The sequence below is a fragment of the Bombina bombina genome, chromosome 3 (genome assembly GCF_027579735.1).
Source record: "Bombina bombina isolate aBomBom1 chromosome 3, aBomBom1.pri, whole genome shotgun sequence".
In the NCBI taxonomy this organism is placed as follows: Eukaryota; Metazoa; Chordata; class Amphibia; order Anura; family Bombinatoridae; genus Bombina; species Bombina bombina.
This window is the reverse complement of record NC_069501.1, coordinates 702,009,692-702,034,917: the sequence shown is the minus strand read 5'-3', so window position 1 is coordinate 702,034,917 and position 25,226 is coordinate 702,009,692. Positions and strand designations below refer to the sequence as shown.

The window sequence follows — 25,226 nt, the reverse complement described above, 5'->3', positions numbered from 1 at the left end:
ACTGAATTGTGGGTGTGGTGAGGGGTGTATTTATAGGCATTTTGAGGTTTGGGAAACTTTGCCCCTCCTGGTAGGAATGTATATCCCATACGTCACTAGCTCATGGACTCTTGCTAATTACATGAAAGAAAGGTTACCCTTGTCTGAGGAATCAACAAACTTTTTGGTAAATTGATCCTCCAACCATGTTCTAGAAGAAACAACACTCATAAAAGAATGGAAAGGTTCTTTCTAGTGAAAATGAGCAAAGGAAATTGAATCCAATGCTGTGGCCATAAGACCTAAAACTTCTATGCATAAATAGCAACTGAAGGAAATAATAGAGACTAAAGGTACCGACAGACGGAACCCAATAGAATTATCCCTTGTCTGATAGAGACAAAGACAGTGACACAAACTATCTGGAAACCTAAAAAAGGTGACCCTTGTGTGAGGAATCAAGAGCTTTCTAAAAAAAGATCCTCTATGTCCTGAAGAGCAAGTGAATCATATGAGATTCCGCATCCTCAGAAAATAATCTGAATGAAAACAGAAAAATGAAAATATGCATTTATTGTATCTAATGAAAACAAATAATGCTATCAATGACCATAAAAAGGCAAAATAGTTTGAATAAAACTCCAAACCCGGTTCCTAAAAAAGGAACTGGAAGAAATACCCCAGAAGATTCCAGGTCTGAGCAGCGCTTGAACCCCATGGGTGCCCAGCCATGCTTCAACCGTACCCAAAATATATAGGACAGAAACACACTTAAAGAAAGTGTTAGCCTTACTGGAATAAAATCAAAGAAATTTGGACAAAATAGAACCAAATAAATTTCAAAGAAGTCTTAACCTGCCCCTTACCAGCCAAGCTGGAATACGGCACGTACATCGCAATATTAGGGAGCTGATTTCGAACCCCAATTATAAACATGTTACTTGGGAAAGAACTCAGGAATTCGTTCCTTAATAAGAACAACCAAACTAGTATAAGCTTAAAGTTTTAGTCTTAGAACTCAATCTTGAAGCCCAGAGTAACAGTTAAGAATTGAATCCAATTATAAAACAAATAATTGATTATCTTAGAACAAAAGAAATATGGATTTTTTTTTTTATTTTTTTTTTAAAAATCACAAAATTCTTCTAGCTAAAATAGCTAAAGACATAGATTAACCCTCATTTGCGAAAATATTCAATAAAATGAAGACACAAATTAAATTATTAGCATGATAGTCCAGTTTAAAGGACCAGTCAATACAGTGGACTTGCATAATCAATAAATGCAAAACAACAAGACAAATGCAACAGCACCTAGTCTAGTAAATGTTGTCCCTTAACAATGCTAAAATAAATCATAATCTGATACTTGATCTTAAAGTAAACAGAAAAAATGAAGCAATTGCAATATCCAAATAAATCACAGGACCAAGAAAAGTACCTGAAACTAAATAATTTTCCATAAATAAGATACAACTATCTAAAGGAAAATAAATACTATTTTGCTATAGAAACAATAGCATAATTAGTAGAAGTAGAGATAGCCCCAATAAATTGGAGAACCCTCCAAATTGAATTTAACTGCTGGCAAAGAATATAGTTTAAAACCTTTGAAGAAGGAATAAAAGAAAATTCTCAGCCTATTCCATTCCCTAGAATGGGGAATTGGAAAGAAAACCTCTGAAAACACAGAAGAAATAAATAGGCAGAAATAGTGTCAGCTAGTCTTAAAGAACTAGTTACCTTAATATCCAAAATAATCAACACCTTTTCAACAAAGAACAAATGTACTTTAATAATAGAAAAATAATAAAAAAGTAGATTTGATAGTGTCAATATCTGATGAAGAAAATTTCTGAAAGAGAAAAAACATCATCAGAGAAGGATAAATCAGTATGTTGTTAGTCATTTGATACTTCAATAATTAAAAAAGAAGTGAAAAAGACTTAAAAATTTTATTAGAAGGCACAAAGTCAGACAAAGCCTTTAAAATAGAATCAGAAAAATATTTCTTATAAATCTTCTAAATATTTCTTGTACATAAGATGTAAGAATGGAAATATATAAAGCATAAACACTAATGGATTCTGCATGTAAAAGTATATCATAATAACTTATTACAAACCATAGCTAAAGATAAACATTTATAACATTTAAAATAAATGAACTTAGCTTTGGTAGAACTGAAACTCAGTTAAGCGTTTTTCCAAAAGTGGCTTCTGATTCAGGGTCAATCTGAGACATCTTGCAATATGTAATAGAAAAAACAACATATAAAGCAAAAAAGATCAAATTCCTTAAATGACAGTTTCAGGAATGGGAAAAAAATGCCAATGAACAAGCTTCTAGCAACCAGAAGCAATAAATAATGAGACTTAAATATTGTGGAGACAACAATGACGCTCAAATTTTTTAGCGCCAAAAAAGCCGCCCACATTATTTGGCGCCACATCCGGTAACGCCGACATTTTTTGGCGCAAAAACGTCAAAAAAATGATGCAACTTCCGGCGACACGTATGACGCCGGAAATGACAAGAAAATTTTTGCGCCAAGAATGATGCAATAAAATGAAGCATTTTCAGCCCCCGCGAGCCTAACAGCCCACTGGAAAAAAGTCAAATTTTAAGGTAAGAAAAAATTGATTTATTCATATGCATTATCCCAAATATGAAACTGACTGTCTGAAATAAGGAACGTTGAACATCCTGAATCAAGGCAAATAAATGTTTAAACACATATATTTAGAACTTTATATAAAAGTGCCCAACCATAGCTTAGAGTGTCACAGAAAATAAGACTTACTTACCCCAGGACACTCATCTACATGTAGTAGAAAGCCAAACCAGTACTGAAACGAGAATCAGTAGAGGTAATGGTATATATAAGAGTATATCGTCGATCTGAAAAGGGAGGTAAGAGATGAATCTCTACGACCGATAACAGAGAACCTATGAAATAGACCCCGTAGAAGGAGATCATTGAATTCAAATAGGCAATACTCTCTTCACATCCCTCTGACATTCACTGCACGCTGAGAGGAAAACCGGGCTCCAACCTGTTGCAGAGCGCATATCAACGTAGAATCTAGCACAAACTTACTTCACCACCTCCACAGGAGGCAAAGTTTGTAAAACTGATTTGTGGGTGTGGTGAGGGGTGTATTTATAGGCATTTTGAGGTTTGGGAAACTTTGCCCCTCCTGGTAGGAATGTATATCCCATACGTCACTAGCTCATGGACTCTTGCTAATTACATGAAAGAAATACACAATCCCATCTTTATTGCAATAAAATTAATATGGCCATAGGGTCAGTAGAACCATCCCATAAAACATAATAGAAGCCATTAACCCCTTAGTCTCATCACATACAAATAGTGCCTGCATACTGCCCCAAATTAATCTTTAATAAAGGATTATAAATGTACCATGCAATTGAATGCAGAATTAACGTATATAAAAAGTTTCCAGTACCTAAAAGCAAAGTGGCACTTACCTGCATTTCCAGCTGTCGGGCAGAAAGACAGCTCACAAGGTGTGAAAGGACACATACTCCAATCAGAGACCGGTAGAAAAAGAGAGAACAGAGTAACCAACTCTGGCTTTCTATAACAGGGGTAGCAACAATGTTAGAAGCAAAGCAAAGACAACCTCGTCTCCTTCTAACTGCTATAAGCCACCACTACCCTTACTAAAGAGATTGACGTGGACACAGCTAGACCCCAATCCTTGCTTGCAGGGAAAATACCCCAAAAAAGGATTAAATATCTTCAGACACCAACTCTGCACATCCTCCATTGAAAAGGCAAAGAGAATGACGGGGGGGGGTTATGGGTAAGGGAAGTGACACTTAACAGCTCTACTGGGGTGCTCTTTGCCTCCTCCTGCTGGCCAGGAGTGAATATCTTACTAGTAATTGGAATGCCATTGTGGACTCTCCATGCCATAGGAAAGAAAGAACAGATTATTTAATTGTATCCCAAAGTAAACATTGATATAAAATGTCAGCAAGAAAGTCGCATACAAGCGCCTTTAGGTAGCTAGGTTTCCCTGTATTGTACAGTGGATTTAGGGTTTTGAATACTGTGAAAAATTATTATATTGAAGAAGGAGTTTCACAGGTTCAGTATGAGAAAGCTATATAATTAGATAGACAGATGAGAGGGTTGGAAAGGTGGTCAAGAATATAAAAAAAAAGGAAGCTGCAGTTTCTAGGACCAGTATCTAGGACATATAGAGACTTAACGGAGATATAGGTTGTAGAGGGTTTTGTACGGGGGAAATTATGACTTTAATCCTGAAAAGCTAGAAGAGTGTAAAGGATTAGTGAACAATTAACAATGGTTGAGTGGGCTGTTTCTTGCATAACTGTTCAAAATGTTAAGCTGTGTTACATTGGCAGATGTCCTACAATGGACTATACTTTAAAATAATTATGAATTTCATCACAGCAACTTGAATATGCATGTGCCATACCTGCGGATAAGGAAGCAGGCAATCTGTTCTTTGTTCTCATCAATTGCTCTGTGAAGGAGAGTTTGTAGACAACCACTTGGCCCTGGCCCCCAAAATGTGGCATCACATCCATGTCTTACCTAGGAAATCAATATTGATCAAAATCAACTTCAACAACAAAAAAAGCATGTAGAGGTTAACAGATCACTGACAGTCCCTAACATTACTTACATTGACTAAATTTGTCTGCAAGAGCAATTTCACTAATTTCATGGCACTGCACAGGTAGTTTTAGTAACAATCCTCTCAAGCTGAATACCAAGGGAAGCCCTGGATCTACTTCTTGCATTAACGGGACTAAAGAAGTGCAGTAATGCCTAGCTTCCCCATGGTGCTACTGAGTTAATTGATACATGTACTTTAATACTGCATTATTAACTTAGTGAGAACCTATTAGTACCTGCTATTTTTGTAGCTGGATGGGTATTTAATTATTACTTTGAATCAGTAATTGTGTTACACTTGAATCTGCATTGGCTTCCAGTATTTTTCTTACTATAAGGGTTATTAGGTAAAAAGTTCTATACATGATGCCTTTTTCCTTTTTGTTCTTCTTACAAAATGATAGTCATTCTAATGGATAATAGCACTGGTGTTATTTGTACTTTTTACCTAACCTAAACATTTTTTCTCTTGAGCAGCTTTTTAAACACATATCTACATAGTTTCAGCAACCAGATTTTTCCCATAACCTTTTAAGAAGGAGGAGGTGAAATTGTTATCTATTGTTATACCATATACAGGCTTAATTAATTTACTAGCAAACTGTAAACTACTAAGCTGTTAAGAGACCGAGCTGTGGTCTTACCAGAGTTGATGCAATGTCTTCTAATTCATTCTCTAGTGCGATCCACAGTGGGGGATTCCCTTGATCATCAGTAACAGATGTGTCTGCCCCTCGTGTGCAAATAGCATCCACAACTAACGGAAGCTGATTTTTAATAGCCAGTTGAAGTGCTGTCTCTCCTTCTCGAGTTCTAAAAACAGTTGCACAATTTTATATTTCTCAGTATCAAAACTGACATAAAAGTATTTTACTAAACATTTCCTTTAGAATATTAATATTTATATTAAATAAAAATTGTATGTTAATTTCTCTATAAAGATGGACAAAGGTTTTGGAGTTTTATCTGTGAGACGATATTTTGGGAATTGTAACAAACATTTCAAGTCAGCTTTGATGAAAAATAAACAATGCAAAAACTTTTTTAATATAGTATGTAATACAATTTGATGATCCACACATCAGCATAAAAACATGTAGGGCTAGAATACAATTGGAGTGGTAACGTAAACTCGAGCGAGATATTGCAGTTGTGTTAACTTGTGCAAACACAATCACATTTTTTGCTCAAACCTTTTGCGCAACTTACAAGTTTGTGTTAAGGGTTTTGGCTTAAATTTTTTTTCCCACTAGACACAAAATGTATACATTAAAATAAAGAATTACACTGAAAAAGGACATAGACTACTTAACTCCTAAACTGCCAAACACCCACATCGCAATCAACCCCCTACTACATTAACCCCATAAACCGCAACAACCCCACATCTCAAAAAAATATTTATAAAGTGTTTATCAAATCGTGATTCTTATACTGCAAAAAAGAGCTCCATCACCTTATGTTGTTAGTGGGTCCTAGTGTGTGTGTGTATATATATATATATATATATATATATATATAATGTCTTAAATAGGATTGCACAATCAAACCATAAGTAATGCCAAGGTGCACTGCTGACACAAAATCCAAATATTTCCAAAAAGCAGGCACTCACTGGGATTTTCTTAAAACGTATAAATTTATTTCTTAAGTTAAAAGACAAACGTTTCGGCACTGCATTGTGCCTTTGTCAATGTCACAACAAAAACGAGAACCAGAGTGCAGATACACACCCAAAATCAATATGTACACAATTAAAAACATACCCTTTAAATAGTGTCTGAACTCCTTTCATTTAAGTTGTTCAGCTCCATCCCAGCCACATGTAGGTAACAGCCGGACGTTTTTTTGATGCGGTAATAGGTTTGTTTTATCCCTGTTACTAATGGCAACTGCTGTGCTAGCTGTATTGCTAAGTTTTGAGCATGCGCACAGTAAAACCGGTGGTTCCCTATCATCTGGCAAGCACGCCGACGAGACGCTTCTGATGTTGCTATGGCAATGCCGTGCTATGCTTCATCATGCTAGGCACGACTAGCGTGTCAGCGTGACGTCAGTACTGGAACGGCGTGCACAGATGGATGGCGGCAGAATGAAAGGAGTTCAGACACTATTTAAAGGGTATGTTTTTAATTGTGTACATATTGATTTTGGGTGTGTAGCTGCACTCTGGTTCTCGTTTTTGTTGTGATATTGACAAAGGCACAATGCAGTGCAGAAACGTTTGTCTTTTAATTTAAGAAATACATTTATACGTTATATATATATATAAATATATATATATATATATATATATATATATTAGGAAACCACTTTATTGCAAAAAGAAAATGCTGAAGCTGGCAGAAAAGGGAGAGTGATGTGTATTCAGGAGGATGAAACACCCTGAGCACTTCTTGCAACTTCCACCTATTTCAAGAAGGCACAAGGGCGCATACTTCAATGGTACTGTGAGAATGGGAAAAATATTTCAGAATAAGTGTAATTTATCATTAAACTTAAGTGTACTGACAAACAAATGATTTTCTCACACAAGAATACCATCAAAATCTAATATATATTCAATGTGGATAAACATTTTTAGAAAAAAAAAATGAATACAAGACATACCTGACATTTATGTCTGCTTGGTGCTCCAGCAGAAAAAGTGCACTTTTGCTGTCTTGTCTTTGTATTGCCATGTGCAAGAGTGTTTGCCCATCAGACATAGTGTCATTTATTGAGGCCCCAGATCCTAGGAGCTGTGCTGCAATTGTGTGCATGCCTAGGAATAAAAACATAATTTATGTAAGAACTTACCTGATAAATTCATTTCTTTCATATTAGCAAGAGTCCATGAGCTAGTGACGTATGGGATATACATTCCTACCAGTAGGGGCAAAGTTTCCCAAACCTCAAAATGCCTACAAATACACCCCTCACCACACCCACAAATCAGTTTAACGAATAGCCAAGAAGTGGGGTGATAAGAAAAAAGTGCGAAAGCATATAAAATAAGGAATTGGAATAATTGTGCTTTATACAAAAAAATCATAACCACCTCAAAAAAGGGTGGGCCTCATGGACTCTTGCTAATATGAAAGAAATGAATTTATCAGGTAAGTTCTTACATAAATTATGTTTTCTTTCATGTAATTAGCAAGAGTCCATGAGCTAGTGATGTATGGGATAATGAATACCCAAGATGTGGATCTTCCACGCAAGAGTCACTAGAGAGGGAGAGATAAAATAAAGACAGCCAATTCCGCTGAAAAATAATCCACACCCAAAATAAAGTTTAAATCTTATAATGAAAAAAAACTGAAATTATAAGCAGAAGAATCAAACTGAAACAGCTGCCTGAAGTACTTTTCTACCAAAAACTGCTTCAGAAGAAGAAAACACATCAAGTAGAATTTAGTAAAAGTATACAAAGAAGACCAAGTTGCTGCTTTGCAAATCTGATCAACCGAAGCTTCATTCCTAAATGCCCAGGAAGTAGAGACTGACCTAGTCGAATGAGCTGTAATCCTTTGAGGCGGAGTTCTACCCGACTCGACATAAGAATGATGAATCAAGGATTTTAACCAAGATGCCAAAGAAATGGCAGAAGCCTTTTGACCTTTCCTAGAACCAGAAAAGATAACAAATAGACTAGAAGTCTTTCGGAAATCTTTAGTAGCTTCAACATAATATTTCAAAGCTCTAACTACATCCAAAGAATGCAACAATCTTTCCTTAGAGTTCTTAGGATTAGGACACAACGAAGGAACCACAATTTCTCTACTAATGTTGTTAGAATTCACAACCTTAGGTAAAAATTTAAATGAAGTTCACAAAACCGCCTTATCCTGATGAAAAATCAGAAAAGGAGACTCACAAGAAAGAGCAGATAATTCAGAAACTCTTCTAGCAGAAGAGATGGCCAAAAGAAACAAAACTTTCCAAGAAAGTAATTTAATATCCAGCGAATGCATAGGTTCAAACGGAGGAGCTTGAAGAGCCCCCAGAATCAAATTCAAACTCCAAGGAGGAGAAATTGATTTAATGACAGGTTTTATACGAACCAAAGCCTGTACAAAACAATGAATATCAGGAAGACTAGCAATCTTTCTGTGAAAAAGAACAGAAAGAGCAGAGATTTGTCCTTTCAAGGAACTTGCAGACAAACCTTTATCCAAACCATCCTGAAGAAACTGTAAAATTCTAGGAATTCTAAAAGAATGCCAAGAAAAATGATGAGAAGAACACCAAGAAATGTAAGTCTTCCAGACTCGATAATAAATCTTCCTAGACACAGATTTATGAGCCTGTAACATAGTATTAATGACGAAGTCAGAGAAACCTCTATGACTGAGAATCGAGCGTTCAATCTCCATACCTTCAAATTTAAGGATTTGAGATCCTGATGGAAAAAAGGACCTTGCGATAGAAGGTCTGGTCTTAACGGAAGAGTCCACGGTTGGCAAGTAGCCATCCGAACAAGATCCGCATACCAAAACCTGTGAGGCCATGCTGGAGCCACCAGCAGAACAAACAAACGCTCCTTTAGAATCTTGGAAATCACTCTTGGAAAAAGAACTAGAGGCGGAAAGATATAGGCAGGATGATACTTCCAAGGAAGTGACAATGCATCCACTGCTTCCGCCTGAGGATCCCTGGATCTGGACAGATACCTGGGAAGCTTCTTGTTTAGATGAGAAGCCATCAGATCTATTTCTGGAAGTCCCCACATTTGAACAATCTGAAGAAATACCTCTGGGTGAAGAGACCATTCGCCCGGATGTAATGTTTGGCGACTGAGATAATCTACTTCCTAATTGTCTATACCTGGGATATGAACCGCAGAAATTAGACAGGAGCTGGATTCCGCCCATACAAGTATTCGAGATACTTCTTTCATAGCCAGAGGACTGTGAGTCCCTCCTTGATGATTGACATATGCCACGGTTGTGACATTGTCTGTCTGAAAACAAATGAACGACTCTCTCTTTAGAAGAGGCCATGACTGAAGAGCTCTGAAAATCGCACGGAGTTCCAAAATGTTGATTGGTAATCTCGCCTTCTGAGATTCCCAAACCCCTTGTGCTGTCAGAGACCCCCATACAGCTGAAACCAATTTTAGACGTCTCTTGTCCGTTAGAGACAGAGTCATGGACACTGAATCTATCTGGAAACCTAAAAAGGTTACCCTTGTCTGAGGAATCAACGAACTCTTTGGTAAATTGATCCTCCAACCATGTTCTCGAAGAAACGATACAAGTCGATTCGTATGAGATTCTGCTAAATGTGAAGACTGAGCAAGTACCAAGATATCGTCCAAATAAGGAAATACCACAATACCCTGTTCTCTGATTACAGATAGAAGGGCACCGAGAACCTTTGTAAAAATCCTTGGAGCTGTTGCTAGGCCAAACGGCAGAGCCACAAACTGGTAATGCTTGTCTAGAAAAGAGAATCTCAGAAACTGATAGTGATCTGGATGAATCGGAATATGCAGATATGCATCTTGTAAATCTATTGTAGACATATAATGCCCTTGCTGAACAAAAGGCAGAATAGTCCTTATAGTTACCATTTTGAATGTTGGTATCCTTACATAACGATTCAATATTTTTAAATCCAGAACTGATCTGAAGGAATTCTCCTTCTTTGGTACAATGAAGAGATTTGAGTAAAACCCCAGCCCCTGTTCCAAAACTGGAACTGGCACAATTACTCCAGCCAACTCTAGATCTGAAACACATTTCAGAAATGCTTGAGCCTTCACTGGATTTATTGGGACACAGGAAAGAAAAAATCTTCTTGCAGGAGGCCTTATCTTGAAGCCTATTCTGTACCCTTGTGAAACAATATTCTGAATCCAAAGATTGTGAATCGAATTGATCCAAATTTCTTTGAAAAAATGTAATCTGCCCCCTACCAGCTGAGCTGGAATGAGGGCCGCACCTTCATGTGGACTTGGGAGCTGGCTTTGGCTTCCTAAAAGGCTTGGATTTATTCCAGACTGGAGATGGTTTCCAAACTGATACTGCTCCTGTAGGGGAAGGATCAGGTTTTTGTTCCTTATTGTGACGAAAGGAACGAAAACGATTAGCAGACCTAAATTTACCTTTAGATTTTTTATCCTGTGGTAAAAAAGTTCCTTTCCCCCCAATAACAGTTGAAATAATAGAATCCAACTGTGAACCAAACAATTTATTACCTTGGAAAGAAAGGGAAAGCAAAGTTGACTTAGAAGACATATCAGCATTCCAAGTTTTAAGCCATAAAGCTCTTCTAGCTAAAATAGCTAAAGACATATACCTGACATCAACCCTAATGATATCAAAGATGGCATCACAAATAAAGTTATTAGCATGTTGAAGAAGATTAACAATGCTATGAGAATTATGATCTGTTACTTGTTGTGCTAAAGCTTCCAACCAGAAAGTTGAAGCTGCAGCAACATCCGCCAAAGATATAGCAGGTCTAAGAAGATTACCTGAACATAAGTAAGCTTTTCTTAGAAAGGATTCAATTTTCCTATCTAAAGGATCCTTAAAGGAAGTACTATCTGCCGTAGGAATAGTAGTACGTTTAGCAAGAGTGGAGATAGCCCCATCAACCTTAGGGATTTTGTCCCAAAACTCTAATCTGTCAGATGGCACAGGATATAATTGCTTAAACCGTAAATGAATTACCCAAATTATTCCATTCCCTAGAAATTACTTCAGAAATAGCATCAGGGACGGGAAAAACCTCTGTAATAACTACAGGAGGTTTAAAAACTGTATTCAAACGTTTAGATTTAGTATCAAGAGGACCAGATTCCTCTATTTCTAATGCAATTAAGACTTCTTTAAAGGGACATTATACACTCATTTTTTCTTTGCATAAATGTTTTGTAGATGATCTATTTATATAGCCCATAAAGTTTTTTTTTTAAATTAATGTATAGTTTTGCTTATTTTTAAATAACATTGCTCTGATTTTCAGACTCCTAACCAAGCCCCAAAGTTTTATGTGAATACGCTCAGCTACCTACTCCAGCTTGCTCCTGTTTGTGTAAAGGGTGTTTTCATATGCAAAAGAAGGGGGAGGGGGGGGAGTGTCTTATTTGCCACTTGCAGTGGGCTTTCCAGCTACCTTTTCAACAAAGCCAAACTGACAGCTTCTAAGTAAGTTTTTAAACAGTTTTATACTGGATTTTTATATCAGTATCTGTGCATCTTATTCTTTATAGTAGTGTCTATTACATGCAGTTATATGAAAATGAGTGTATACTGTCCCTTTAAGTAAAGAATGAATAAATTCCATTTTACATAAATATGAAGATTTATCAGTATCAACCTCTGAAACAGAATCCTCTGAACCAGAAAAATCATTATCAGAATCAGAATGATGATGTTCATTTAAAAATTCATCTGAAAAATGAGAAGTTTTAAAAGACTTTTTACGTTTACTAGAAGGGGGAATAACAGACATAGTCTTCTTAATAGATTTAGAAACAAAATCTCTTATGTTAACAGGAACACCCTGAATATTAGATGTTGATGGAACAGCAACAGGTAATGGAATATTACTAAAGGAAATCTTATCTGCATTAACAAGTTTGTCATGACATTCATTACAAACAACAGCCGGAGGAACAGTTACCATAAGTTTACAACAAATACACTTATCTTTGGTAGATCCAGCATCAGGCAGCAATTTTCCAGAAGTATCTTCTGATTCAGGGTCAATCTGAGACATCTTGCAATATGTAATAGAAAAAACAACATATAAAGCAAAATTGATCAAATTCCTTAAATGACAGTTTCAGGAATGGGAAAAAATGCCAATGAACAAGCTTCTAGCAAGCAGAAGCAAATAAACAATGAGACTTAAATAATGTGCAGACAATAATGACGCCCAGATTTTTTAGCGCCAAAAAAAGACGCCCACATTATTTTGCGCCTAAATCCACATCCGGTGACGCCGACATTTTTGGCGCAAAAACGTCAAAAAAATGACGCAACTTCCGGCGACAGGTATGACGCCGGAAATGACAAAGAAATTTTTTTGCGCCAAAAAAGTCTGCGCCAAGAATGACGCGATAAAAACATAATTTATGCTTACCTGATAAATTTATTTCTCTTGTAGTGTAGTCAGTCCACGGGTCATCCATTACTTATGGGATTATATCTCTTCCCCAACAGGAAGTTGCAAGAGGATCACCCAAGCAGAGCTGCTATATAGCTCCTCCCCTCACATGTCATATCCAGTCATTCGACCGAAACAAGACAAGAAAGGAGAAACCATAGGGTGCAGTGGTGACAGGAGTTTAATTAAAATTTAGAACTGCCTTAAAAGACAGGGCGGGCCGTGGACTGACTACACTACAAGAGAAATAAATTTATTAGGTAAGCATAAATTATGTTTTCTCTTGTTAAGTGTAGTCAGTCCACGGGTCATCCATTACTTATGGGATACCAATACCAAAGCTAAAGTACACGGATGAAGGGAGGGACAAGGCAGGAACTTTAAACGGAGGGAACCACTGCCTGAAGTACCTTTCTCCCAAAAATAGCCTCCGAAGAAGCAAAAGTGTCAAATTTGTAAAATTTTGAAAAAGTGTGAAGTGAAGACCAAGTTGCAGCCTTGCAAATCTGTTCAACAGAGGCCTCATTTTTAAAGGCCCAGGTGGAAGCCACAGCTCTAGAATGAGCTGTAATCCTTTCAGGAGGCTGCTGTCCAGCAGTCTCATAGGCTAAACGTATTATGCTACGAAGCCAAAAGGAGAGAGAGGTAGCCGAAGCCTTTTGACCTCTCCTCTGTCCAGAGTAAACGACAAACAGAGAAGAAGTTTGCCGAAAATCTTTAGTTGCCTGTAAGTGGAACTTCAGGGCACGGACTATGTCTAAATTATGCAAAAGACGTTCCTACTTTGAAGAAGGATTAGGACATAATGATGGAACAACAATCTCTTGATTGATATTCCTGTTAGAAACAACCTTAGGTAAAAACTTAGGTTTAGTACGCAGAACTACCTTGTCTGAATGAAAGATCAGATAAGGAGAATCACAATATAAGGCAGATAACTCAGAGACTCTTCGAGCCGAGGAAATAGCCATCAAAAACAGAACTTTCCAAGATAATAGCTTGATATCAATGGAATGAAGGGGTTCAAACGGAACGCCTTGCAGAACGTTAAGAACTAAGTTTAAGCTCCACGGCGGAGCAACAGTCTTAAACACAGGCTTAATCCTAGCCAAAGCCTGACAAAAAGCCTGAACGTCTGGAACTTCTGCCAGACGCTTGTGTAGAAGAATGGACAAAGCAGAAATCTGTCCCTTTAACGAACTAGCGGATAAGCCCTTTTCTAAACCCTCTTGTAGAAAAGACAATATCCTAGGAATCCTAACCTTACTCCATGAGTAACTCTTGCATTCGCACCAATATAAATATTTACGCCATATCTTATGGTAAATTCTTCTGGTAACAGGTTTCCTAGCCTGTATTAAGGTATCAATAACTGACTCCGAGAAGCCACGCTTTGATAGAATCAAGCGTTCAATCTCCATGCAGTCAGCCTCAGAGAAATTAGGTTTGGATGGTTGAAAGGACCCTGAATTAGAAGGTCCTGCCTCAGAGGCAGAGACCATGGTGGACAGGACGACATGTCCACTAGGTCTGCATACCAGGTCCTGCGTGGCCACGCAGGCGCTATCAGAATCACAGATGCTCTCTCCTGTTTGATCTTGGCAATCAGTCGAGGAAGCATCGGAAATGGTGGAAACACATAAGCCATGTTGAAAACCCAAGGGGCTGTCAGAGCATCTATCAGCACCGCTCCCGCGTCCCTGGACCTGGATCCGTAACAAGGAAGCTTGGCGTTCTGGCGAGATGCCATGAGATCCAGATCTGGTTTGCCCCAGCGATGAATCAGTTGAGCGAAGACCTCCGGATGAAGTTCCCACTCCCCCGGATGAAAAGTCTGGCGACTTTGAAAGGAATATTAAGCAATTTAGATTTAGAAGTCACGTCAGCTGACCAGGATTTAAGCCATAGCGCTCTGCGCGCTTGGATGGCGAATCCGGAGTTCTTAGCCCTAAGTTTGGTTAAATGTACGACGGCATCAGAAACAAATGCATTAGCTAGCTTAAGTGCTTTAAGCTTGTTCATAATTTCATCCAATGGAGCTGTGCGAATGGCCTCTTCCAGAGACTCAAACCAGAATGCCGCCGCAGCAGTGACAGGCGCAATGCATGCAAGGGGCTGTAAGATAAAACCTTGTTGAACAAACATTTTCTTAAGGTAACCTTCTAATTTTTTATCCATTGGATCTGAAAAGGCACAACTATCCTCCACCGGGATAGTGGTACGCTTAGCTAAAGTAGAAACTGCTCCCTCCACCTTAGGGACCGTCTGCCAAAAGTCTTGTGTGGTGGCGTCTATAGGAAACATTTTCCTAAATATGGGAGGAGGGGAAAAAGGCACACCGGGTCTATCCCACTCCTTGCTAATAATCTCTGTAAGCCTTTTAGGTATAGGAAACACGTCAGTACACACCGGTACCGCATAGTATCTATCCAACCTACATAATTTTTCTGGAATTGCAACCGTGTTACAATCATTCAGAGCCGCTAATACCTCCCCTAGCAATATGCGGAGGTTCTCAAGCTTAAATTTAAAATTAGAAATCTCTGAATCCAGTCTCCCTGGATCAGATCCGTCACCCACAGAATGAAGCTCTCCGTCTTCATGTTCTGCAAATTGTGACGCAGTATCGGACATGGCTCTCACATCATCAGCGCGCTCTGTCCTTAACCCAGAGCTATCACGCTTGCCTCTTAATTCTGGCAATTTAGATAATACTTCTGTCATAACAGTAGCCATGTCTTGCAAAGTGATTTGTAAGGGCCTCCCTGATGTACTTGGCGCCACAAAATCACGCACCTCCTGAGCGGGAGGCGAAGGTACTGACACGTGAGGAGAGTTAGTCGGCATAACTTCCCCCTCGTTGTCTGGTGATAATTTCTTTACATGTAAAGACTGACTTTTATTTAAAGTAATATCAATACAATTGGTACACATTTCTGTTGGGTTCCACATTGGCCTTCATACATAGTGAACAAACAGATTCATCTGTGTCAGACATGTTTAAACAGACTAGCAATGAGACTAGCAAGCTTGGAAAATACTTTTCAAATAGATTTACAAGCAATATAAAAAACGCTACTGTGCCTTTAAGAAGCACAAAAAAGCTGTCACAGTTGAAATAACAATGAACCAAATTAGTTATAGCAACCAAATTTTCGCAGTAAATGTATTAAGTTAGCAAAGGATTGCACCCACCAGCAAATGGATGATTAACCCCTTAATACCCAAAAAACGGATAACAATTTAATAATTAACGTTTTTATCACAGTCAAACACACTGTCACAGGTCTGCTGTGACTGATTACCTCCCTCAAAATTAATTTTGAAGACCCCTGAGCTCTCTAGAGACGTCCTGGATCATGGAGGATGAAGTAGGAAGATTGTGACTGAATTTTTACTGCGCAAAAAAGCGCTAAAATAGGCCCCTCCCACTCATATTACAACAGTGGGGAAGCTCAGTTAACTGTTTCTATGCAGAAACAAAAGTTAGCCATGTGGTAAAAATCATGCCCCAATAAGTTTTATCACCAAGTACCTCACAAAAAACGATTAACATGCCAGTAAACGTTTTGAACATACATTTTAAAAGTTATGAAGTGTTATTAATAAGCCTGCTACCAGTCGCTTTTACTGCAGTTAAGGCTCATAAATTACTTCAGTATTAACAGTATTTTCTGAGTCAAATTCCATTCCCTAGAAAAATACTTCAGTGTACACACACTCAGCAGCCTAATACCAGTCGCTACCACTGCATTTAAGACTGAACTTACATTACATTGGTATCAGCAGTATTTTCTCAGTCAATTCTATTGCTTAGAAAAATAATTTACTGCACATACCTCGTTTGCAGGGAGGCCCTGCATGCTATTCCCTTTTTCTGAAGTTACCTCACTCCTCAGAATGTGCGAGAACAGCCAGTGGATCTTAGTTACGTCTGCTAAGATCATAGAAAACGCAGGCAGATTCTTCTTCTAATGCTGCCTGAGAAACAAACAGCACACTCCGGTGCCATTTAAAATAACAAACTTTTGATTGAAGAAATAAACTAAGTTTAAAAACACCACAGACCTCTCACAACAACCTATCTTTAGTTAGGTTGCAAGAGAATGACTGGATATGACATGTGAGGGGAGGAGCTATATAGCAGCTCTGCTTGGGTGATCCTCTTGCAACTTCCTGTTGGGGAAGAGATATAATCCCATAAGTAATGGATGACCCGTGGACTGACTACACTTAACAAGAGAAATGAAGCATTTTCAGCCCCCGCAAGCCTAACAACCCACAGGAAAAAAAGTAAAATTTTAAGGTAAGAAAAATTGATTATTCAAATGCATTATCCCAAATAATGAAACTGACTGTCTGAAATAAGGAATGTTGAACATCCTGAATCAAGGCAAATAAATGTTCAAACACATATATTTAGAACTTTATATAAAAGTGCCCAACCATAGCTTAGAGTGTCACAAAAATAAGACTTACTTACCCCAGGACACTCATCTACATGTAGTAGAAAGCCAAACCAGTACTGAAACGAGAATCAGTAGAGGTAATGGTATATATAAGAGTATATCGTCGATCTGAAAAGGGAGGTAAGAGATGAATCTCTACGACCGATAACAGAGAACCTATGAAATAGACCCCGTAGAAGGAGATCATTGAATTCAAATAGGCAATACTCTCTTCACATCCCTCTGACATTCACTGCACACTGAGAGGAAAACCGGGCTCCAGCCTGCTGCGAAGTGCATATCAACGAAGAATCTAGCACAAACTTACTTCACCACCTCCATGGGAGGCAAAGTTTGTAAAACTGATTTGTGGGTGTGGTGAGGGGTGTATTTGTAGGCATTTTGAGGTTTGGGAAACTTTGCCCCTCCTGGTAGGAATGTATATCCCATACGTCACTAGCTCATGGACTCTTGCTAATTACATGAAAGAAATAATCATTTATCTGCAAACAATTACATCTGTACTACTAACTCCATAAATGTGTATAGCAGAAAAGTTTAAATTTTATATATATATATATATATATATATATATATATATATATATATATATATATATATATATATATATATATATAATTTGATTCACTGTCTAACCGGTATATTACTTGTTCTTTACATAAATGTGTGTTATTTGTTATTTTGTCTAGATATGTCAAAGTTTGTCATATACAAGCTAACTATATATGTGTGTAACAAACAGTCTTATCAAGTGAAGGGAGCAAGTGAATGAGCAAAACATATATAACAAAAAAGACCACTACAGTTCAATAGACAGCATAGTATAATTTCATATGACGAAACTGAAGGATATGACCAGTAGTAAAAGAAAGCTCATATAGACAGGAAAATACATGACATGGTAAGTGTTATGTTGCTTTTTTTCATACCTGTCCATAATGCCAGACCCAGCACCGTTTGTTCTCTGGAATCCTTCAGACTGAAGTCAGGAATGATTTGAAGGTTATTTGTTGCATGAAGTGCATTGGCTATATAGAAAAAAAAACAGAGCATGTTAAACGTGTACATTTCTATATTTTGTGCATTTACCTATTCAGTACATCCTATTTTATTTTTATTACCGCATTAATCTCATAAAAATATCTACAATACATTTGAAAAAGCTGCAAGTATAGCAAGCTAAAATATTTGTAAAAATATTTTGCATTAAATAAGCTAAATCTTTAAATTCATGTTTACTGTTATTGTATTTGAGGTTTTGTATTTTTGACTCTACATATTCTACAGTTTAAAAAAAAAAATGAGAGCAGTGAGGGTATATTCTCGGTTACCTTTTACAGTTCGGTACATTACTGCACAAGTGCACGATACCCAACGGTTAATGTTTATGTGGTAAGACTTTTGGCAATTGTATTTAACAGTAATCATGCTCTTTGTATTATATGTCCCTTGTAAGTGACTGATGCATAAATAAAAGTAAAAGCTAGTTATTTAAACTGTACTGTGAAATTTCCTCCACTTTAATATGTTTCCAGTGATCAATTTTACCTGCTAGAGTGTAATAAATTGTTTACAAATAGCTACTTTTATTTTGTCATCTGAAATAGCTGAACAACCACTTATACTGAACATTTCAATACTGCTGTAATGGCAATAGAAAAGCTATGTAAACGAGATGTATCAGAAGTAATCTTCCTCCCAGAAGGGGGGGCAGGAGAGAGCCCAGACCTTTTTTTTTTTTTTTTAAAGGGTGTTCCTACGCAAGAACAAAGCATGTTAGAAATAAATTGGTAGTACATTGGAAAGAAAGACTACAGATACAGTGTGGAGTTTCAGAAAGACTACAGATACTGTGTGGAGCTTCATGCGGTCTGTAACAATGGACTGTCACGCGCATAGTTTCTTTGTATGTTTATACCCATTACCCCTAGTGATAAAAAAAAACCCCTGAATTTATATTTACCTGATAAATTTCTTTCTCCTACGGTGTGTCCGGTCCACGGCTTCATCCTTACTTGTGGGATATTCTCTTCCCCTACAGGAAATGGCAAAGAGAGCACACAGCAAAAGCTGTCCATATAGCCCTCCCTCTGGCTCTGCCCCCCAGTCATTCGACCGACGGTTAGGAGAAAAAGGAGAAACTATAAGGTGCCGTGGTGACTGTAGTGTACAAAAAATAAAAATGTTAAACCTGACTAAAAGCCAGGGCGGGCCGTGGACCGGACACACCATAGGAGAAAGAAATTTATCAGGTAAACATAAATTCTGTTTTCTCCTACATTGGTGTGTCCAGTCCACGGCTTCATCCTTACTTGTGGGAACCAATACCAAAGCTTTAGGACACGGATGAAGGGAGGGAACAAGTCAGGTAACCTAAACGGAAGGCACCACAGCTTGCAAAACCTTTCTCCCAAAAACAGCCTCCGAAGAAGCATAAGTATCGAATTTGTAAAATTTGGCAAAAGTATGCAGAGAAGACCAAGTCGCTGCCTTACAGATCTGTTCAACAGAAGCCTCATTCTTCAAGGCCCATGTGGAAGTCACAGCTCTAGTAGAGTGAGCTGTAATTCATTCAGGAGGCTGCCGTCCGGCAGTCTCATAAGCCAATCGGATGATGCTTTTCAGCCAAAAGGAAAGAGAAGTAGCAGTAGCTTTCTGCCCTCTCCTCTTACCAAAATAGACGACAAACAAGGATGATGTCTGTCTGAAATCCTTTGTTGCTTCTAAATAGAATTTTAAAGCACGAACCACATCTAGGTTATGTAACAAACGTTCCTTCTTCGAAACTGGATTCGGACACAGAGAAGGAACAACTATTTCCTGGTTAATATTCCTGTTGGAAACCACTTTTGGAAGAAAACCAGGCTTGGTACGTAAAACTACCTTATCTGTATGGAATACCAGATAAGGAGAAGTACACTGCAAAGCAGACAATTCAGAAACTCTTCTAGCAGAAGAAATAGCAACCAAAAACAGAACTTTCCAAGATAGTAACTTAATATCTATGGAATGTAAAGGTTCAAACGGAACCCCTTGAAGAACTGAAAGAACTAAGTTTAGACTCCATGGAGGAGTCATAGGTCTGTAGACAGGCTTGATTCTGACTAACGCCTGTACAAATGCCTGTACATCTGGCACTGCTGCCAGACGTTTGTGCAACAAAACAGACAGAGCAGATATCTGTCCTTTAAGAGAACTAGCTGACAAACCTTTATCCAAAGCCTCTTGGAGAAAGGAAAGAATCCTAGGAATTTTAATTTTACTCCAAGAGTATCCCTTGGATTCGCACCAACAGATATATTTTTGCCATATCTTATGGTAAATTTTTCTAGTCACAGGTTTTCTGGCTTGAACCAGAGTATCTATAACCGAATCTGAAAACCCACGCTTAGATAAAATCAAGCGTTCAATTTCCAAGCAGTCAGTTGCAGAGAGACTAGATTTGGATGTTCGAATGGACCTTGTACTAGAAGATCCTGCCTCAAAAGTAGCTTCCATGGTGGAGCCGATGACATATTCACCAGGTCTGCATACCAAGTCCTGCGTGGCCATGCAGGAGCTATTAGAATCACTGAGGCCTTCTCCTGTTTGATCCTGGCTACAAGCCTGGGAAGGAGAGGGAACGGTGGAAACACATAAGCTAGGTTGAACGACCAAGGCGCCACCAATGCATCCACTAGTGTCACCTTGGGATCCCTGGATCTGGACCCGTAGCGAGGAACCTTGGAGTTCTGACGAGACGCCATCAGATCCATATCTGGAATGCCCCATAGTTGAGTAAACTGGGCAAAGACCTCCGGATGAAGTTCCCACTTCCCCGGATGTAAAGTCTGACGACTCAAATAATCCGCCTCCCAGTTGTCTACTCCAGGGATGTGAATTGCAGATAGATGGCAGGAGTGATCCTCCGCCCATTTGATGATCTTGGATACTTCTCTCATCGCCAAGGAACTCTTTGTTCCCCCCCTGATGATTGATGTACGCTACAGTCGTCATGTTGTCCGACTGAAATCTTATGAATCTGGCCTTCGCTAGTTGAGGCCAAGCCAGGAGCGCATTGAATATCGCTCTCAGTTCCAAAATGTTTATCGGGAGAAGAGACTCTTCCCGAGACCATAGACCCTGAGCTTTCAGGGAGTCCCAGACCGCGCCCCAGCCTAAGAGACTGGTGTCGGTCGTGACAATGACCCACTCTGGTCTGCGGAAACTCATTCCCTGAGACAGGTGATCCTGAGTCAACCACCAGAGGAGTGAGTCTCTGTTTACCTGGTCTACTTGAATCTGGGTAGACAAGTCTGCATAATCCCCATTCCACTGTTTGAGCATGCACAGTTGCAATGGTCTTAAATGAATTCGAGCAAAAGGAACCACGTCCATTGCTGCAACCATTAGTCCTATTACCTCCATGCACTGAGCTATGGAAGGCTGAGGAATAGATTGAAGAACTCGACAAGCATTTAGAAGCTTTAACTTTCTGACCTCTGTCAGAAAAATCTTCATTTCCACAGAATCAATTATTGTTCCCAGAAAGGGAACCCTTGTGGACGGAGACAGGGAACTCTTTTCTATGTTCACCTTCCACCCGTGAGACCTGAGAAAGGCTAAAACAATGTCTGTATGAGCCCTTGCTTTGGAAAGGGACGACGCTTGGATTAGAATGTCGTCTAGGTAAGGTGCTACAGCAATGCCCCTCGGCCTTAGGACCGCTAGAAGGGACCCTAGCACCTTTGTGAAAATTCTGGGAGCAGTGGCTAAACCGAATGGAAGAGCCACGAACTGGTAATGTTTGTCCAGAAAGGCGAACCTCAGGAACTGATGATGATCTTTGTGGATAGGAATATGCAGGTACGCATCCTTTAAGTCCACGGTAGTCATATATTGACCCTCCTGGATCGTTGGTAAAATCGTCCGAATGGTTTCCATTTTGAATGATGGAACTCTGAGGAATTTGTTTAGAATTTTTAAATCCAGAATTGGCCTGAAAGTTCCTTCTTTTTTGGGAACTACAAACAGGTTTGAGTAAAAACCCAGACCTTGTTCCGCTGTTGGAACTGGGTGTATCACTCCCATCTTTAATAGGTCTCCTACGCAATGTAAGAATGCCTGTCTCTTTATCTGGTCTGAAGATAAGCGAGACATGTGGAACCGTCCCCTTGGAGGAAGTTCCTTGAACTCTAGAAGATACCCCTGAGAGACTATTTCTAGTGCCCAGGGATCCGGAACATCTCTCGCCCAAGCCTGAGCAAAGAGAGAAAGTCTGTCCCCTACTAGATCCGGTCCCGGATCGGGGGCTACCCCTTCATGCTGTCTTGGTAGCAGCAGCAGGCTTCTTGGCCTGTTTACCCTTGTTCCAGCCTTGCAATGGCTTCCATGCTGGTTTAGGCTGGGAAGCGTTTCCCTCTTGTCTAGAAGCTGCAGAGTTAGGAGCCGGTCCGTTCCTGAAATTGCGAAAGGAACGAAAATTAGATTTGTTCTTAGCCTTGAAAGGCCTATACTGTGGGAGGGCATGGCCCTTTCCCCCAGTGATGTCTGAAATAATCTCCTTCAATTCTGGCCCGAAAAGGGTCTTACCTTTGAAAGGAATATTAAGCAATTTTGTTTTGGACGACACATCCGCCGACCAAGATTTTAGCCAAAGCGCCTTACTATTGCAAAACCTGAATTTTTCGCCGCTAATTTTGCCAATTGAAAAGCGGCATCGAAAAATAAAGGAATTAGCCAACTTTAGTGCGTGAATTCTGTCCATGACTTCATCATATGGAGTCTCCTTTTGGAGCGAATTTTCTAGTTCCTCGAACCAAAAAGACGCCGCCGTGGTGACAGGAATAATGCACGAAATTGGTTGAAGAAGGAAACCTTGCTGAACAAAAATCTTTTTAAGCAATCCTTCCAATTTTTTATCCATAGGATCTTTGAAAGCGCAACTGTCCTCTATAGGAATAGTTGTGCGCTTGGCTAACGTTGAAACTGCCCCCTCTACCTTAGGGACCGTTTGCCATGCGTCCCTTCTGGGGTCGACAATGGGGAACATTTTCTTGAATATAGGAGGTGGAACAAAAGGTACACCTGGCTTCTCCCACTCCTTAGTCACTATGTCCGCCACCCTCTTGGGTATCGGAAAAGCATCAGCGTGCACTGGGATCTCTAGGAATTTGTCCATTTTGCACAACTTCTCTGGAATCACCAAAGAATCACAATCATCAAGGGTAGCTAGCACCTCCTTAAGCAGGGCGCGGAGATGTTCTAGCTTAAATTTAAATGCCACGATATCAGGTTCTGCCTGCTGAGAAATTTTTCCTGAATCAGAAATTTCTCCCTCAGACAGACCCTCCCTCACTGCCAACTCAGATTGATGTGAGGGTATAACAGATAAATTATCGTCAGCGTCCACTTGCTCATCCTCTGTATTTAAAACTGAGCAATCACGCTTTCTGGGAAATGCTGGCAGTTTGGATAAAAGAGCTGCTATAGAATTATCCATTACTGCTGTTAATTGCTGCATAGTAACAAACATTGGCGTGCTAGATGTACTAGGTATCGCCTGCGCGGGCAAAACTGGTGTTGACACAGGAGAGGATGATGAACTATCCCCACTACCTTCATTTGAAGAATCATCTTGGGCAACCTTATTAAATGTGACAGTACTGTCCTTACTTTGTTTGGACGCTATGGCACAATTTGCACGTACATTTAATGGGGGAACCACCTTGGCTTCCATACACACAGAACATATGCTATCTGAAGGTACAGACATGTTAGACAGACTTAGGCAGGTTTTTAATGCAATAAAAACAATTTTAAACAAAACCGTTACTGTCTCTTTAAATAATAAAAAGCGTCTTAATGCATTGAAAGTATTGCACACCAAATTTCAAGTCTCTAAACCCTTAAATGAGCAAACCGGAGCTAATGCTCCCAATTACCGGTTAAAACACACTACAGTCCCTGCCACAGACTTTGCTGCGGCTTTTACCTTCCTTAGGGGTTATTCACCACAGAAATAAGCCTTTCTGAGTCCTTTTCTAAGCCACAGGACCCTCTCACGTGAAGCTGCATGCACTGCCTATAGAAGTAACTGCGCAACTGAGGCGCGAAAATGAGGCCTCCTCCCTCTGCATACCAGAGTGAAGGGGCCTTTCTGACTAGATTAGGCGTCTAAACAACTGCCAGGCGCAATAAACGTTCCCAAAAGTGTTTTAAAGTTTGCAAAACACTCCAAATGTCATATAAATATGATAAAAATAAATTGATTTAGCCCACAAAAGTGTCAACCAGCATAAAGCCCAATTTATAAGCCTTAATTCTGTTACTGAGTCTAAGAAAATGGCTTACCGATCCCATAAGGGAAAAACTGACAGTCTTCTAGCATTACTAGGTCTTGTTAGAAAAGAGACTGGTCATACCTAAAGCAGATAAGTCTGCAAACTGTTCCCCCCAACTGAAGTTCTCTGGTTTCAACAGTCCTGCGTGGGAACAGCAATGGATTTTAGTTACTGGTGCTTAAATCATACTCCTCTTTTAACAGAAATCTTCATCACTTTCTGTTGTAGAGTAAATAGTACAAACCGACACTATTTTAAAATAACAAAATCTTGATAGAAGAAATAAAACTACAACTAACACCACATACTCTTTACCATCCCCGTGGAGATGCTATTTGTTCAGAGCGGCAAAGAGAATGACTGGGGGGTGGAGCCAGAGGGGGGGCTATATGGACAGCTTTTGCTGTGTGCTCTCTTTGCCATTTCCTGTAGGGGAAGAGAATATCCCACAAGTAAGGATGAAGCCGTGGACCGGACACACCAATGTAGGAGAAACTTTTGTTTTTAATAAATTGTACATCTGCTTTAAGCATGTCATTGTCTGTATCCAGTCTGCCTGGGGTCTGCACTATAGAGCTAATTATTTTGAGCTGTTAAAGCTCTAACTAATGTGAGTATTCTGGGTCTGCCTTCCATCTAGGGAGTGAAGATTTACACAGTATTAAAGGGACATTAA

At 39.2% G+C, this 25,226-nt stretch overlaps 1 protein-coding gene across 1 annotated transcript in view; it reads right to left on the bottom strand.

The window, feature by feature from the left end:
• ANKFY1 (ankyrin repeat and FYVE domain containing 1) overlaps positions 1–25,226 on the bottom strand; it is a 423,330-nt gene that overhangs the window by 213,056 nt on the left and 185,048 nt on the right. The window contains exons 13-16 of the mRNA XM_053707500.1: positions 18,158–18,256; positions 7,267–7,420; positions 5,301–5,469; positions 4,454–4,572 (exon numbers count right to left, since the gene is read on the bottom strand). Of these exons, the coding sequence (XP_053563475.1) occupies positions 4,454–4,572; positions 5,301–5,469; positions 7,267–7,420; positions 18,158–18,256 (541 nt within the window). The remainder of the gene's footprint in view (positions 1–4,453; positions 4,573–5,300; positions 5,470–7,266; positions 7,421–18,157; positions 18,257–25,226) is intronic.